The sequence below is a fragment of the Python bivittatus genome, unplaced genomic scaffold (genome assembly GCF_059951505.1).
Source record: "Python bivittatus isolate LINGU-HERP-01145 unplaced genomic scaffold, Pbiv_v1 ctg000610_np1212, whole genome shotgun sequence".
In the NCBI taxonomy this organism is placed as follows: Eukaryota; Metazoa; Chordata; class Lepidosauria; order Squamata; family Pythonidae; genus Python; species Python bivittatus.
Window position 1 is genome coordinate 22665868 of NW_028277088.1, and position 15859 is coordinate 22681726.

Consider the following 15859-nt stretch of genomic DNA (forward strand, 5'->3'; position numbering starts at 1 on the left):
GCTCTTTTCAGCCTGTACAATGTTATGGCTTTAATAGATTGAACTGATTGTTTCATTGAGGTTTCTTTCCAAATAATTTTTTCTACATTGCATTAATAAAGTACAATCCAACCACATTAAATGGTTATTCTTCTCTCTTATAGAAGATATTGGGCTGAAATCACAGATTTTCTTTTAGAAATAAGTGGTTCTTAAAAATGTTAATTTCAAAGGAATTATGCTTATTAGACTCTTGGGGTGTTGTCTGTCATTCTAGAAGTCAAAGGATTTCCTATTCTGTTGCTGGTATGGTAAAATGTGCATTCTTATATCCACTAAAGCGGATTATATAGTTATAAAATAAAAAGCCATAGGAATCTTCAGTTTTTCACTGTAACCTTAGTTAATTTTAAATATATCCCTAACCACTGGAATGGGGAAGGTATATATTTGTATCTGTCTTCATCACTGATATGTAGCAGGCACTTTTTATGACATGTATTGGTCATTGCTGGAAATTCATCCTGTTAAGTGTTGGTATAGGTATTATTTTCTATTATAGACAGATCTTGAAATGGTTACAGAAGATCTTGCTCAAAAAGTGAACAGACCTTACCTTCGTACTCCTCGCCATAAAATCATCCGGGCGGCTTGCCTTGTTCAACAGAAGAGGCAAGAATTCTTGGCCTCTGTAGCCCGTGGAGTTGCTCCTGCTGATTCTCCAGAAGCTCCAAGGCGCAGGTAATCCCATAAAATAGAGATTTGCACACCAAAATAAGTACATTTTATAACTACCAAGTTTGGTAAGCCTGCCTTACAACCTTGTTTGCTGAGGGTAGGGCACAGCAAGCTAGGGACATCCAGTTGTTTTGGACTGCTCTTAACATTGCCCATGCTAGCTAAACTAATGAGGTTGAATTATAAAACATCTGGAAGGCATCAGGTTGCCTATCTGTGACTTAGAAAAATAGAGCAAATACAGGTAGTCCTAGAGTTACGACTGCAATTGGGACCACTGTCACTAAGCAATGTGGTTGTAAAGTGCAATGTCACATGACCACATCACTTAGCAATGGCAATCCAGGTAGTCCCCGTTGGTGGTTGTTGTAACCCAAGATGTGCAGGTGGTTAAGTGGGAAGAGGAGGGAATCCCGGGTGAGTGCAGGGGTGCCGCAGGGGGGTGGGGGAGGCCTTGGGAGGGGGTGCTCAGTGCATAGAAAGAGAGTATGGGGGTGCATGTGTGTGAGTGCAGGGAGGCTGAGGAAAGAGGGTACAGGGCACATGCAGTTGCAGGCAGACTGTGGAAAGAGAGTGCAGGGTACATGCATGCATATGTGTGATTGCAGGGAGGCCATGGAAAGGGTGTGGGGTACATGCATGTTTGCAAGCTCAGGGAAGCCAAGGAAAGAGAACACGGGGGGGGGTGAGTGAAGGGGGGAAGGAGGGCACAGTGTGTGCAAGTGAAGAAAGGTGGGGGGGGAGACTTACCCAGCGACTTGTGACCTCCTTGCTGGATTCCCATTGACTTTGCTTAGGGGAAGTCAGCAGGGAAGATTGCAAATGATGATCATGTGATTGCAGGGCACTTAGCAACTGGTCATAAGTGCGAATGGGTTGCCAAGCACCCAGATCGCAGTCACATGACCATGGGGGTGCTGGGACAGCTGCAACTTCGAGGACTGGTAGTAAGCCTCCTTTTTCAGCAGCGTTGTAACTTTGAACGGTTGCTGAACGAATGGATGAATGGTCGTAACTCAAGGACTAGCTATACTCACAGGTTTGCTTTGAATAATTCATTTTTTAAAATTTACAAAGTTGGTTTAATCATTCACTGCTTAATTATTTTAAGTCATGGGGTGCATCTGTGCTTGTGGCTAAAATTAAAATATGGGGAAGATTTATACATGTTCTATGTTGTTAGAGGTGAGAGTGCAGGATTGCTCCTTTGAAACTTTGAAGTAAAATGTATATGGAAATATCTCCACATATATGTGCTGTGTTGTGAAACACAGAATTCTATTTGTTGCCTTTTGGATAGCTGATATTTTTTCATGATACAGAATCATGCCAATAGCAGGAATTAGAGGCCTGTGGAGTTTGGTAAATATGCTAGATATTCTAGTTAACTTCTTAATTGCCCCGACCCTGCTGGCCTTTCACAGGGCACTAAAAACCTGCTTTGCCATTGAGCCTGGGGCCCTGATAGCATGGGTGGGCATGTGTCATGGTTTGTTTTAGTGTTTGTGAGTCTTCTCAGCTGCTATTTTTATGTCATTTTGTTGTTTTTAACGCTGGTTGTTGTTTACTCTGTTTTAATTGTGAGCCGCCCAAATTCACGTATATGAGATGGGCAGCCTATAAATTTAATAACTAACTAACTAAATAAATTTTATTGTCATAGTAAATGATCATAGTAAATCAAACGTTTTATAACAAATGTTGATTATAGGGGAAGGGAATAAGTAACTTTTATTTTTTATTTTATTTTTTGTTTTTTGTATTGTGCGTTTTATGCATTTTATTTATTTTTTTGTAAGCTGCCTAGAGTCATGTATGTGAGATGGGCAGCTATATAAATGAAATAAATAAATTAGAATATAGTATCTTGGGAATAGAATTACAAATGAAAATTAATCGTGACAACAGAGAAAACGTGATACATGTTTAAATAAAAAGCAAAAAAATGTTTCCACAAGATTATACTTAATTTGTTTTTGAATTGGTTCAAAGAAGAATATTTCAACTGCTCATTTTCAGTGTAAGGCATAGAAAGTTGAATTGTAATTTTTGATGTTTCTAATTCAAATATTGCATTAGACTGTCTCAGGTTCTCAGTATAGTCATTAACTATATCCAACTCTAATTAAGTGTGTAGGGTATACCTTTTCCTGAGGCATTAGCAGAGATGGAACAGCATTTCTCCCCAAGGTCCACATATCCCTGACCTTGCTTGCCTTCAAGAAAGAGGAAGTAAGGCTGAATGTTACAGTATTGAATTGTTTGGTTCCACCCCCTACCCCCTCCCACCATTAGAATTGTGTTTTAATTGTTCTACTATTCTAATCATTGTTGCTACCCAGAGTCTTCTATAAGTGGTGGCCAGGAAAGTTGAAATTATAAATAAATAAATGTTGTTGTTATTGCCCAGCTGGGAAGCAGCCCCTGGCTAACTGTGCCTGAATTGAAAAAGCTGGGTGGAGTTGGATTAGCTGGGATAAGTTTTTGTGTCCATGCAATGAATGAATGATTGTTTAGATTGATAATTTGAAATCTTGAACATTTTTTAGTTCTTTTTTGGCTTACTAACACTATTAAAATTATATAAATAGCTAACTAGTAAATTACTTTTCAATTTGTCTGGTTGGGGGGGATTGTTCATAGTTAATTCTGTTCTTCAATAACAAAGTATGTTTAATTTATAGCTTTGCTGGTGGAACATGGGATTGGGAATATTTAGGATTTGCATCCCCTGAGGTAATTTTTGTCATTTTTAATTATATAAATTTGCTTATTAGAGAAATGATGAAGGAATTTCACTTTGCATGAATAGCTTCCCAGTGTTGTTGCAAATTGTACAAAAGTTTGCAAAATGTGGATGGGCTTTCTATTTTTGTAGCTTTACAATGCAAGAAAAATATTTTTTTCTATCCAGTGGTGAATATATAACAGACAAATTTCTGCCCTAAAGAGTTTGATCAGGCACTCTGGTCTTCCAGCTTCTCCAGGTCTGCTTGAGCTGTGGCAGGGAAAACAGTGATAATTGTCACAACTGAAATAGATTTTTGAATTTAGTTAAACAAGGGAGAGTGATTCTCTTCCATCCCTTGCAAATGAAGCTCCCTACTTGCTCCTTATTGTCCAAAAAGGAAAGCTATGTGTAAGGTTGTCATGGGCAGAGCGTCCCTTGTCAACAATGTACCATAAAATAGCAGTTGCAGTTGCTATTGTTTACTGAGCCAGCTCCTGAATCGAGATTAGTATTTAGTTATGGTATTGGTACACTGTTTTCATTTTTTTATTTTTGATGCCTCTTAATTGGCTACAGTCTTGCTTGTAGTTATATGTATTTAAGGATCTTCCCTTTAAATGAAGTTCATATGTAATTTGAATGCGAATATGTGCCTGTAAGATAATTTTTCCTTGCACAAGCCTTGAATCACAGAGAAAAGTCATAAAAGCTAGATGTAAATTGTCCCAGATTGCCAGAGGAGTTTAATTCACTTTTTGCATTTTCCTCAGTTACTAAAAACACGGAAACATATTTTTTTAGACCTGTAGTGTGATATTCAAGATTTTTATCTTTCTTTGTGGTCTTGGTGCCTTGCCCATAAAGTTGATGCTCCTGCACAGAGCTCATGTTGCAAACTTCTGGTGCTGTGGAGGATCTTTTGGTAGGAATATCCTCATCCCAGCGTGTGTGCTCCTGGCTGTAGTTTCTACCCATCTCCTTGGCAGTTACTTTCTTACTTCAAAATAAGCAATTGCATCTGGGTTCTTCTCAGAGATCAATTGTTTCTTCTTGCTTTCTATTGTGGACAACATTTTTTACAGGTTTTCTAGTTTTATGTTTGTAAATCTTTTCTTTTTTAACATTTATTGCCTGCTCTGCACACAGCTTTGAGTTCCACTCTATCCCACCCCTCATCATTTAGGATTGTAGAGTTCATGACATACAAAGTAGCCTTCTGGAAATATTCTGAGTATGGTGGAAAATTGCCACCTGTCAGTGGTCAGTCTCTTTGTCTCATCTGTCTTGTGCACATTGCCACTACTTCATTAAACAAGTTTGAAGGAATTGTACTTCTCACCTGAAAGTGGGGATGGATCATGGTTATCACAATGCCACTGACCTCTTCTGTGGTCATTGGCATCTTCTTATAAATTTACTTCTTCTTATAAATTTACCTATTTTTCCAAAGTTGCATCATGACTCTCTTTTTTCTATAGACTATCCTGTCTAATAATCAAAACCATAAATCATAAGTTCATTTTTTTCTGTTTTATATAAAAAATCCATAAGGGGTTTCCAGCCAGCAATAAATGTAGATAATGTTTTTTATTTAACAAAGAAGTCAATTTGGCCATCTTAGAAGTTCCATCATCTTCACCAACCATTCCTCCACTGTAGGTATTGCAAAATCTTTCCATTTTTGTGCACACAATAATCTTGCTGTAGTTATCGTATACAAAAACAAAGTTCCAAGACTTTTTCCCAATTGTTTGTCCATCAATCCCAAAAGAAAAACCTCTGGTCTCAATTGTGTGTATTTGAATCCAAAATTTTCTACCTTTAACTTTAGAGAAGTCAATTGATAAGTTAAGTGGCATTCTCGTAAAGAACGAAAAAATTAAAACTCATTTTTTCTATGTTCTAAAGTCTGTGAATATACCAGAAAGTAGGATAGATTTGGTTCACCCTTCAGATGTAAGGCCTCAGCCTCCTGTAGTTTTAACAGTGGCAGCCAAACTCCATTTTTAGCATTTAAAGTTGTTTCTGGGAATCACAAGAGTTGGTGTTGGACAGGGAATTTTTAGAATGGCACACACTGCTTTCAACTGCTGTAAAAATTAGATGTTCTTACTCAGGATCAAAGTTTAATATTCATCTCAACAAATCATTCCTTCACCTACTGGCATGAATTATTCTGCTGATTTCTTTTCAAAGAAAGTGATGAAAATTCTGGGTGCAGCCTGAAAGGCACCATTACTCATATGCAGCCAACTGGACCAGTTAGTCCATCTTTGTTTCTGATCTAGTTATGGACTTGTGAATTGTTTTCTACAGCCTGCATTTCAGTATTTCTTTTGCCTACTTTTCAAGACTCTTTTATTTCTTTTGGGTTTATGCTTTGGCTCTCCATGCTTTAGTGGACTTTGATTTTATGCATCATCATCTATACTTTCCCCACCACCACTGTTACCCTACTACAGTACTAACCTAGAGTCTTCCCTTGTTCTCTCTTGTTTGACCAGTAAGTCTTTGAAACCTTTATCCGTAAATATAATCTCATTAATTTAAGGTTGCTTGGTGATGGTGGCTATTCAGTTGTGTGCCCTTTCAAGTTGGTCACCCCTGTCTCTACTTCTATAAGAACTAGACAGTGTTAACTTTATATGTTTCTTCACAAACTTGTTTCTGCTTCCTATCAACCACTTGCCTTGCCTGCATTGTACCCTTCTACATCATTCCCTAGGCATTCATATAGCATTGGATTTATGTGTGGATTTTACTACTTCTATCTGTGATTCCCATTGTCTATTCATATGCTGCTAAGGTTGGACTTCCTAACCTTATATCTGTATTTTGTAAAGTGAGTATCTGTCACCCACTTGCCTACCACCTTGCAAGCAGAGATCTTCTTCTGGCAGAAAGTTTTACCGGAGTCATTTTCTCTTCACCAGGCTTATATAAAGTTGCCACTTGATCAGAACCTACACTCTTCATTCAGCATTATTGCCGAGGCATTACAGAAACAAAATTTGAGAGGGTAGTGAGTGCTCTTTTCTTCTTACATGATTAGGCATATTCTCCTATCTCTGTTGATGTAAGCTTGTTACTTACCTTTATGAATGAATCACAGAGACTATGGAGTAAAAAGACAGATTGCTTACCTCTGACTGTAGTTCTTCAAGTGATCATCTATGGGGACACTCACCTATTATCTGCTCTATTGATGCCTCAAATTCAAGGACAAATTTTTTCTCAAAGGTGAGCCAGTTTTGGGAAACTGAGGGAACAGGTGGAAACTATGATCAGGTGTACCCACTTGGTGTTAAGTGCTTCCAGCCAAAAAGACCCTTGCAACTCTGACATGGGGACTATGTAGGAGCACTTTCACGTGTGTGAAAGCATAGATGCCTGCTCAGAGAATCACAGAAAAGAAACATGCCCTTTTTATCTTTAGCATTTTGTTTTCGATCTGTTTTCTGTTTTGATCTGTTTCGATCTGTTTTTGATCTCGATAAATAGCACCATCATTTGTATGAATGAATTTACCATACTGTTGCAAGATAGCACAGTGGATTTAATAAAAACTGGAAAAATGAACAGCAAGGAAACACCATCCATGTAGTTATGAGACCCCAATCATCCCAGCCTAATCTGTCATTAGCAGATATAAAAGAGTGAACAAAATGAAAAGGGAATGAAAAATTAATCTTTCCAATTCCAGGCAAGTAAAATATGAACATGTTGTTCTACAGAAGTAGGAGTTGATTACCCATGGGATAAAGAGGAAGGGGTTTTTTCCTTCAGTCCTTCCTTTAGGATTGTTTTACTTTGTGATTTATACAATTTCATATACTTATGTATATTTCCTTTTTTATTGTCACTGGATAGCATTATGCTTGCAAGAGTATAGTTTGCTTCTAATAGTCAAATTAACTGGCTGGCTTTTTTCCAATAATTAAATGTTTGCAAAAAACATTTTAATTTTTAGAAATCAGTGAATATTATTTGAAGTTTGCACTGCTGTATCACTGGTATAAGAGAAATTAGTGATTTTTATTTGAGAGTTTACCTATTTATTATATAATGCTAAACAGTGAAACTACTGTCTTACAGAAACCTGATCAATGTTTAACTAAGATGAGAGCATTAAGAAAAAGTTGAAATAAGCTAGTCAAAAAAATCACCTTAGCAGCATTAGATGAAAAGGTTGTCTAGTCCAGAACTCTTTATCATTGACTGGGCCAACAATTTTTTTCCAAGAAACTCTTATGAACTATTTCATGCAGTTTATATCACTTTCAGCATCTAATGCTGATATTATTTAGAAATAATAACCATTATTAAAGAATAGACTATATGTACAGTCTTTTCAAAAAGGAAATCTCCATTAGCTACCACAGTCTGAAGTAGTCACAGATTTAATTAAGCTAATTATGCTTATTGAAAACACTATTTTGACTAATAAATGTTGCTGGGTGACTGATACCTTATGTTTACTCAGAAATGTCCTATTGAGTTCCATTGCAATTACGTATGTGTGCTCAAGTTTGCAGTCTGTGTTCTTGATTTTTGAAATAAGGAATACTTTGTCAGTTAGGACTATGTGCACTTCAAAAGTAATTTGGGCTGTTGATTTCTGTTGTCTCAAAAAACAAGTCAAAGCAAAAAAAGCGAGTCTGCAAAAATCAATTCAACTGTAAGCCTGTTCACTTTGAACAAAAATATCCCAGGATTACACAGAACGATAAACCAAGGATTTAATTTACATTATGTGATAGGCAGAAGATGGAAAATATGCTGATTAGATCAATTGAACATTTTTTCCAGCTATGATTCATGACAATGAGTTTGCTAGGATACTTAACCCAAAGGTATAGTTTATCAATATGGCACTTGCTAATTGCAGATTCTTTTGGTAATTAACTCACAGGCAAGCACACATCATAGACAAAAGTAAATTTCTGAACTGGTATACTTGCTGAGTACGTTTTAACAGAGACATTTACCAGTCAATTTTTCTTTGCAGTATTTATTTTACTATACAAAGAGTAGAAAAGAAACAAAAGTCTGTTCATCTAATCTACTACATTGTATCAGTGCTGCTAAGGGAAAAATAAAAGCATAGCATACCAATTTCACTGATGCAGGCTCAGTCTTTTATATTATAGAAATCTTATTGCCAGCATCAAATGTATCCTTAACAAAAAGGATATTGAATTTGGATAGATAATAGTGCTTAGCTTAAGGACTTGCCAAAAGGTATTATAATGTTAGACAAATCAGTTAGACAAATCAGTTTATATATATATATACCTTTTTGGTAAGGTGTGTGTATGTATGTGTGTGTGTGTATAAAATAAGTATAATTAAATTGATTGATTAAATTCAATAGGCCTTGAAACACTTGTAATAAGAATGCAACCAATCATGCAGCAGCAGCAGCTTCATAGATCTGTTAGCTGAATTTAGTAGTTTAGCAAATTTATGTATTTTTGGAATTTTATTTACAAAAATTGCATGGTGTAGGTTGTTATTTACTTTTTATGAAACAGGTGATTTTATATTGCATAAAATCACAGGGAATATTTTTTTTTCCATTAAGTGTGCTGTTTGTTGTGCTCCAAATATATTACTGCATGCTTCCCTGTATTTTGTAACGTTTGGTTTATGCAGGAATATGCTGAATTTCAGTATCGGAGGAGGCACAGACAACGTCGACGTGGAGACATGCAGAGTCTGCTGAGTAATGCTCCAGATCCTGATGATCCGAGTGAGAGTACACTAGGTAACTTTTTCATACAAGATCTTTATTTTCTTTTGAATTAGCTCAGCTTTCCTTTATTTAAACAGAAATTTAGTGGATGGATATCATTCAATCCTTTTACAAATAATCCATTAACATTAATTGTTTGATCACCAGATTAATTTCCAAAGACATTCCCTTGCTTAAATCCTCAGAGGAAAAGTAAACAAAAGGTATAATATTTATGATTTTTGAAATGAAAATTAGAGAGACTACCAGTACTTAGCAGTATTTGGCAAATGTAGGATTCTCAGAATTTATTAGTTTGTATCAAGATGGAAATGCAGTTTCCTGTTTCATAATAAGCTGAGAATCACTTTTTCCCCTTTCTACTGTGATAGAAGAGTATAAAATGTAGTTTGAGATGCCCTCTATTTCTTTTTTTTTAATAGTATTTTATTGAGATTTTTAAATTACAAAGTTAAAAGTTAGAAATGAAAAAGAAAATTGAAAATACAAATTATAAAGAAAAGGAAAAGAAAAAGTGAGATAAAGTAAAAGAAAAAAGACATGAAAAATAGCTTCTAATCTATCTCTGGTCTTAAGAATAATAAGAGTGTCATAGATGCTAGTTTTTAATGCATTAAGTAGGAATAATTCTTTGTCAAGAGATGCCCTCTATTTCTGTTCTTCATATACTACTATATATCTTGATATTTTAGAAATCTGCCTTTTTATTTTTATTTAACATTCTTAACATACACAAATAACAGAACAATCTTTAAACTTAAGAAAAAAGCTAATAGAGATCAAAGCAAAAAAGAAAAAAATAGAAGAGACAACCCCAAACCAGCTAAGAATACAAACTAAGAAAGAAAAGAAAAATACAATGAAAAAAAATCTACCTTATATTTTATACTTATCAATAGTCACTAGTTTACTAATACATACATTACTATAATATTATCAGTACCAAATATTATTGTAAAAATCACAAAATCTCTGCCATAGTAACATATATTGCTACATGCTTTGATTAGCAGAAAATACTAATTTTCTAAATACTAAAATACCATATAAATAGAAAATACTAATTTTCCTTTTCAAAAAGATAGATCATACATTTCCGACAATCGTTCCTTAACATCTGAAATAATATCACATTTCCAATTTCTCAATATAATTATTGTAGCCATTCCCCCATGCTTGATACAATTCCTGGTAAACACTCAAATTCCAAAGCTCTTGTATATAATTTTGCCTTCTTTTCCAAACTAACTCTGTATTGTCCATTCTGAATGGAAGAGACTTTCCAGAACCTCAGACAAAACCTTTTGTATCATTCCTCCCCCCTCCCTCCCCCCCTCTTTTTGCTGGAAACCGTATAGATTACATATGGATTATGCTGCCTATCATAAATCCTTCCATTGAGTTGTAGTTGCTTTCCTATGTTATTAATAACCTTTCCTGTTTACAGAGTTCCCTAATAAATTGTCAGAAACTGTTTTTCCTTTTACCACTCTATATTGTATAAGTAGTAGTCTGGAAAAAAAATATGAACAGTCAGATGCTTTGCAAAATGTATTTAAGCATAAATATTTTTCAAGTCCACTCCCTATAACCTAGATTACAAAATATAGCATTCCTCTTTTCACAAAATATCACGTTTCCTATATTGCTATTCTCCTCTAAATACCAAGTTAGCATGCAACTACCTTAATGAGAGACTTATGGACCTTTCAGTTGGTACTGACTGGATATATCCCAATAATTCTTTTTCTGTTTCTAATATTACCACCTCACAGATAAAAGTTCCTTTGGGTACAAATGTTCCACCTTATTACTAATGTGACTTGGTAGGAATCAGTCATCCATGTAGATTTGAAATGTGTAAAATCCATGAGGTAGTGTGTGGATATAAATACGTTGTCTAACAATCTACATTCAGGCAGTTTAGTGAGTTCTAGTCCCACCTTAGGCACGAAGCCAACTGGGTGACCTTGAGCCAGTCATTCTCCCTCTCTCAGCCCTAGGAAGAAGGCAGTGCCAAGCCACTTCCAAAAATCTTGCCAAGAAAACTGGAGAGATTAGTCCAAGCAGTCACCAGGAGTCAAAGATTGACTGGAAGGCACCGCCCCCCCAAAAAAAATTATCAAAAAAATGTTGCTGTTGTGTATATGTGTGTGTGATGTTTTAGTCCCAAGTATTCTATAGCATCACTTCAGTTCACATGAAGAGAATTTAAAAACAATGGATTTAAGTAAACCTGTGTATTAATTTATAAACTTTTCTTGAGCAGATACTCAAGAAGCTGGCAGTAATAGAAGACATGGTAGTTCCATGGTGAGTTCAGCTTCCATGAGTATTCTTCACAGCTCTTCTCTTCATGATTATACTCCTGTTAGTCACTCTGAAAACCAAGATTCTCTGCAGGTATATTCCTTTATCTTTTCTTTACTATGTTATTTCTTTAGCTTGTATCTGTCTATCTTCTATCTTCGTCAGCTTATTCTTACTTCCAAACTGAAAATAAATATCATTAATTAGTTATGGAAATGACCATATAACAGATTTCAAATAGAGTATTAGCCAAAATAATCATTATCATGATTAAATAAATATAATGTCAACTTAGATTGAAAATAAACTTGGGGACTGATTAAAGTGTGTGCATGTATATATTTGTGACATATAGTATATAGGCATTTCTTAATTTTGATATCTCTTATAGGCACTGAGTTCCTTGGATGAAGATGATCCAAACATACTTCTTGCTATTCAGTTATCATTGCAAGAATCTGGCTTGGTTATTGACGATGAAACTAGAGACTTCCTAACTAATGAAGCTTCATTAGGAGCAATAGGTTCTTCTTTGCCTACAAGGTTAGACTCTGGCCCAGTAAATATTGATAATCCAAGAGCGGCTCTAAGTAGCTCTGAACTTTTAGAACTTGGTGATAGCCTGATGAAACTAAGTGCAGATAGCGATCAGTTTTCAACAGACCATCTTAGTTCTCACACTTTCAATAATACAAGAAGTGGCTTATATTCAGCATCTGGTGAAGCTGACTCAGGTAGCCAAGATCTTAATATAAATGAAAATCTCCTTGGAAACATAATGGCTTGGTTCCATGACATGAATCCTCAGAGTATTGCACTCATTCCTTCCGCAAGTACAGAAACAGATGATGATTCACAGCAACCCAGTACTGAAGAGGGGTTAGTGGAACAGCCACATGTAAGACAAGATCTTCTAGAGGAAGATGCGCTTTTTGAGGAGGCACTCAAAAATGAAGGCAGAGGCATTCAAAGAGAAGAGGGTGCTGCTGCTGGAGACATTAGTAAAGGAGAAACAGTTACACAAAGTGAAGACTCCTCTGGAGAGACTAGTAGCCAAGTTGTAACTTCTGATGTTGCACGTCAGACATCTAAAACTTCAACTGAATGGGTTGAACATGTGCATTTGGTGTAATCACAAGAAGTCTGAAGACAGGAATTGATTGTGGAGCCAAAATGGCTAGGCAATTGCCAACGGTACACTATATAGCATAAGAATTCTGGAAACTTTGACAAATGCTAGCAGAGCTCAGTTGTTTACCAGAGGTGTAAAAATGGAATAAATAGAAATTTCCTTGGTGTTCTTTATGAAGATTATTGAACCTTTCAGGGAATTTCCATTGCATTGGACAGTAAAGTGGCTTGCTTGTTTGGAGGAAGTAGAAAGCTTGTACTCCACATTCCTAATACAATGCATTATCTATTTAGCCTTAGGCTGATGATCCGTAACTTGAAAGTGGAGATTAAAGGCTTCCTTAGCTACTTATCTTAAGAAACCATTTTCTCCTTTTTCTGTCATTTGTCTTACCCTTTAAAAACCAAGGTTTAGCAGTAAACATTATGTCTTGCTTTCCCCAGGTAATCAGTAATAGTATGAGTTGAGTTAGAATTGGATCTTTTCTAATTAAAATAAAGTTTTTCATGTTTATGTACAGTACAGATGTGCCAAATTGAGCAGCAAATCAACTTCAACACAAAAGTATGCAGTATTGTTTTTTACACTAACCCATATTTTTAAGGATGATATAAAGATCACACACACACAAAGCTTTTCCAAATTTCAGTGGCATTTATTACCATTATAATTGCATTAACATAATTTTATCCTAATTAAATCTAATTCTGCTATTTAGGACAGTTATTTTAAACATTGTTTGCTCAATTGAAAAGACACTTTAATAGAAGTGCAATCTTTTCATTCTATGCACTATGAGTGCAGTTGCTTTTAGCAGTAACATTTTACAAAGCAAAGTTTGAAATTTCCTTAAGCTAGAGGCAGCCCCCCCCCCCATAGAAGATTAGTAATATCACATGCAACATGTTATTGTGCCTTGCCTAACCTAAATAGATAGTTGCCACAGTTAAATGAATACTGGTCATCTGTTCTGGAGTATACTATGCTATGAACTGCAAAAACCTCCATAAAACCACTCATGGCCTTTCCTTTCCACTCAATACCTATATAGGGTATAAGCCTTCCCCACACAGGTACAGCATGCACACCTAGAAGGATCCCCATAGGATTCAAGAGAGCCTTATTTTTCTCTTCCTCTCCCCACCCCATCTTCCTCAGCATGCATTTGAGGGCAGTACAGTATCTGTCTGTGCCTCCTGTATCTCCATCCGGCCTACTTGTTTCACTCAGTGAAGCTGTATGAGCTTCAACTGAAAGAGAGGGAGAGGCAGGAATAAGAAGGTGTGCTTCCAGTGCATGCACTCTGAGAAGTGGGTGGGAAATACAGCTGTTTAGACAAATCCCTTGTTTGCAGACACCATAGCTGCACAGGGAGTTATCATGCCCTATATGTCAAAGTTTTTATCGAAATAATAAACACTACAGTGTATTCTTTTCAATTGCACAATATTCATTTGGTGTATGATTGCTGTTTCATATTTTCTAAAAAACCCACAACCTTCCCTAATGGTATCCTACTGTGAAGAAAAAATTTGTTAAGATTGGCTCAAAAACATCAAAACCTCATTGTAAATTAGTGATGCAGATTGTAACTTTAACTAGAAGTAATTGTTTTAAATTACTGTTTTGCTTGCATATAATCAAAGCCTAGGTTAACAGAAGCAAAATGAATGAAATACTCCTTTTTTTTGGTTTGACTTGATATGAGAAATCTACTATGTCTGATATAAAAATTTCTTGCTACTGATTGTGTACAGTAAGGTATTTTGATGGCAGAAAAAGTGTGTATATTGATTACTGTGAGTTACAAGAAAAAGTGTTAAATCTTTCATTTAAGGATAACTGTTGGAATCTTGCAGTCCCTGTGACTCATAAAACTAAATATTAACTATTTAATCCATTTTTTAAAAAAAATCTGTTTCTTGACATTTCTTTGGAAGGAGTAGTCTGCTTCTCTGTTACTATATTCTGTACATCTATTATATTTTCTAGCTTGGCTTCTAATTGCCCTATCCTGAAAGTATTGGTGTTGAATCCCTTTTTCTAGCCTTGGAAAATTATCTCTTTAAACAGCTGTCTGTTATAGAATCCTTTCTAATCTAAAATAGATCTTGAAGACTCTATCTTCACTCATTGGTCTTATATATTTTAAATACGCATACAGCTTCCTTGAATTATAATTTCCAAATAGAATATCACATGGTTTTGTGTATTGCATTAAGATGTCTTGCAAAGCTAAGAGAAGATATGTATGAGTGCTTTCTGTGATGATAGTGAAGTTTGTGGGTTCTGGTTTTCTGTAACTTGGTTTAAATTGTGCAGTATATTCCATTGTTAAATTTATTCTGAGCATGGAATTTAGCATATTAAATTTGTATTTTCTCGGTACTTATTTAAAATTTAAGACCATCCCACTAATTGAATTTAGAATTCTGAAAGAAAGTTTGGCAAGCCTATTTTGTAAACCAATTAATTTTATAAAGGAAAACAAAACTACTATAATCTTGAAAATGGTATTTGCACTTTCATAGTATATACTTGATACATTCCCACTTTATATACAGTAGAATATTACAACTGTGTAGATGTTTGGCCAAATGAATGCTGTTAATAATATGTACAATTTTTGATTAAACATTTATTACTTAAACTAATTTCTTCTAACTCTTGTATTTCTTTACCAAATATTGTATTAGATGAAAGAATTGTATTTGGAATTTTTCAAAAAATAGCTCACACTGATGTGCAACAATTTTCTAGTAGAGGGTTTCAATAACAGTTCTTATGCTTGCACAGGATGTTCCAGAAGAAAACCTTTGGGTTTAGTTTAGTTTAGTTTGTTCTTGTGTAAAGTTTAACATCATCTGTAATAAAACAAAACCCACCCCCCTGAAGCAGAAGACATCTTCTGAATGCAGGAAGGAACCTTGAGATCAAATCCAGTATTCTGTATTTCAAACACTGTGTAACATTAAAAGTAGATGATTTGCACAGAAATAGTTCAAAGATAATTAACCATTGACTAAAGTACTACTTTAATAGCTGAAGCTCTAATGAAAATAAATAGCACTGTTCACTATTCTGTTTAGAAATATCTGAGTTACTTGTGTATTTCTTAAACTGAAACCAGAAAGGAATAGAGACAGAAGGGCATATTTGCCCTAAGATATCAACCACCCATTCATTTGAAGTCTTCATTTTTAACAGATCTAAT

The 15859-nt window shown here is 35.2% G+C and overlaps 1 protein-coding gene across 10 annotated transcripts in view; it reads left to right on the plus strand.

The window, feature by feature from the left end:
• The window catches only part of ANKIB1 (ankyrin repeat and IBR domain containing 1), a 62924-nt gene extending 47622 nt beyond the window's left edge, over positions 1–15302 (plus strand). For 8 of the 10 annotated variants that reach the window (XM_088150548.1, XM_088150550.1, XM_088150551.1 and 5 more), the window contains 5 exons: positions 542–720; positions 3402–3453; positions 9104–9215; positions 11473–11606; positions 11905–15301. In XM_088150548.1, the coding sequence (XP_088006674.1) occupies positions 542–720; positions 3402–3453; positions 9104–9215; positions 11473–11606; positions 11905–12645 (1218 nt within the window). In that variant the 3' untranslated portion in view covers positions 12646–15301. Of the gene's footprint in view, positions 1–541; positions 721–3401; positions 3454–9103; positions 9216–11472; positions 11607–11904 lie in introns of all 10 variants that reach the window. The other 2 variants (XM_088150554.1, XM_088150553.1) reach the window with 2 other exon arrangements.
• Positions 15303–15859: the final 557 nt, after the last annotated feature.